Here is a 2,505-nt window from a genome sequence, read left to right on the forward strand (position 1 = left end):
AGACCCTGTCTCTAAATACAAAACAAAATAGGGCTGGGGAATATAGCTCTATATTTGAGTCCCTGAGAGTTCAATCCCCAGTTTTAAAAAAAATTCCTTAAGTCTATCTTACATGTAATTTTTGGAACATTAAATTTTAACAGGTGATATACCTCCTGAAACCCAAGGATTTTTGATGATACTTCCCACAATCAGGTAAATTAATGGCCTGGATGGATAAAGAGAATCTTACAGTGTTCAATGAATTCATCTTAATGGGCATCACAAACCACCCTGAGTTGCAGGCTCCCTTCTTTGGGCTGTTCTTCATCATCTACATGGTCTCACTGCTGGGCAATTTGGGCATTATCATCCTCACTGAGGTGGACTCCAGGCTACAAACACCCATGTATTTTTTTCTCAAACACCTGGCTTTCATTGATCTTGGTAACTCAACAGCTGTGGGACCCAAAATGTTGGTAAATTTTGTAGCTATTCAAAACATAATTCCCTACAATTGGTGTGCTACACAGTTAGCATTCATTATCTTTTTTGTCCTTAATGAGCTTTATATTCTCTCAGCAATGGCTTATGACCGATACGTGGCCATCTGCAACCCTCTGCTCTACACAGTCATCATGTCAAAAAGAGTTTGCTGGGTGCTGGTGGTAATCCCGTCTCTATACAGTGCCTCTCTTTCTCTGGTAACCACCATAAAAATTTTTATCTCTACCTTCTGTGGCAATAATGTTATCAGTCATTTCTATTGTGACAGTCTTCCCTTGTTAACTTTGATTTGCTCAAGTACACGAGAGATTGAGTTAATAATATTGATCTTTTCAGCATTTACTTTTGTTTCATCTCTTCTGATCATCCTTGTCTCCTACATTCTGATCCTCCTGGCCATCCTCAGGATGAACTCTGCAGAGGGCAGGTGTAAAGCCTTCTCCACCTGTGGGTCTCACCTGACAGTGGTAGTTGTATTATACGGGACTCTATTCTTCATGTATGGGCAGCCCAAGTCCAGTCACTCCTTTGATACTGACAAGATGACCTCTTTATTTTACACCCTCGTGATACCCATGCTGAATCCCATTATCTATAGTTTGAGAAATACAGAGGTTAAAGGTGCCATGTGGAGGTTATGGGAAAATCTGTGCAAACGTCTCATTTCAAGTCCGATATAGAATGTGTATATAATAAATAAGTTTATCAATAACTATTTACTATATGCAATAATTCTTTGAAAGGTCTACATAGAAAAGGCATAGGAAACTAAAATATTTTCCTTGATTTCAACATTTAGATGAGTTAATGTTGATGGACCTTTTGATATTCAGTTTGATTTGTCTTCCAGATCAGTATACATGTTTGAATTTTATTTCACACTCTTTCCACATAGATTTCTCGTGACATACTGATGTAGACAAAGCAGCTATGCTATTGTGTTTTTCAGGTATACACTACAAAAAATAATGCATCATCAATAACAACTTTTAAGACACTCTATCTACCCTGTGCTAAGTGTTGTCTCAGATTTTTATTAAACTATAGTATCTATCTTTATTGAACATACACATATGAATGTGTATATATATATATGTATAAATATGCATATATATAGTGTTTTATTTAAGAAAGAAAAAAATAAAATTGTAATTGCTCACTTTTAAAAGACATAACCTTTTACATGGAAATCCCCCCTCCCAAAAAAGTTTAAATTTTAAAATGAGTGACACTTGAAAAATTGTTACTATAAGGTCATCATATAAAATATCAATTACATGGCAACTATTAGAGCATAATATTTGAGTATCAATTTAAAATATGTGCTACACTAGCAATGAAAATTAAAGTATTTAAGAAAAATCTAATGAACAAGTCACATGACTTTCATGTTAATATAAAATAATATCACTACAAATTTTTGAAAAAAATATTTAAGGGTAGCAATATAACATGTCTATGGTTGGAATTAATAAATGTTGTGAATAAGTGAGTTCTCCTTAAAATTTTCTATAAGTTTAATGGAGGAGCAATAAAAAATTTACCAGTGTTTTAAAATACTCAAATAGATGCCAAACTTTGAAATGCAAAGTACCAAGAAAAACTAGGGCAATATCTTGAAAAAGAGAGAACCTGAGGTAGTTCCAATAATAGATGTCAATTCTTGACATAAAACTGCATTATTTTTTAGAAATTGTGATGTTGGTACACATGTGGACAGATAGAATATTAAACAAAAATAAAGGTCTGCTATAGAACCTCTGGAAGTTGGTTTAGAAAGGATTAGACTGTTTAGTACATTGAAATAGTTTACTTAGACTTCCTGTGTATGAAACTTTGTCATTTATATGTATGCCTTATATAATACTCAATAAATGATAAAGTCAGTAAATATTGTGGTAGTGCATGTTGAATAGTGTATATATCCATCAAAAAATTAATTCATATATATATATATATATATATATATATATATATATATTTCTTCATCAAAATATCATTCTGTATATCATGCATACA

The 2,505-nt window shown here is 32.8% G+C and overlaps 1 protein-coding gene across 1 annotated transcript; it reads left to right on the forward strand.

Annotated features, from left to right (window-relative positions):
- Positions 1-212: 212 nt before the first annotated feature.
- Positions 213-1,166, forward strand: LOC107159450 (olfactory receptor 8K3-like). Its single transcript, XM_015506046.1, has one exon. The coding sequence runs from the start codon at positions 213-215 to the stop codon at positions 1,164-1,166; it is 954 nt and encodes a 317-aa protein (XP_015361532.1).
- The last annotated feature ends 1,339 nt before the right edge of the window (positions 1,167-2,505 follow it).

The sequence above is a fragment of the Marmota marmota genome, unplaced genomic scaffold, assembly GCF_001458135.2.
Source record: "Marmota marmota marmota unplaced genomic scaffold, marMar, whole genome shotgun sequence".
NCBI lineage: Eukaryota > Metazoa > Chordata > Mammalia > Rodentia > Sciuridae > Marmota > Marmota marmota.

What these genes read in the sequence shown, in the direction of transcription:
- LOC107159450 (XM_015506046.1), top strand. Translation starts at nt 213, where the DNA reads ATGGATAAAGAGAATCTTACAGTGTTCAATGAATTCATCTTAATGGGC.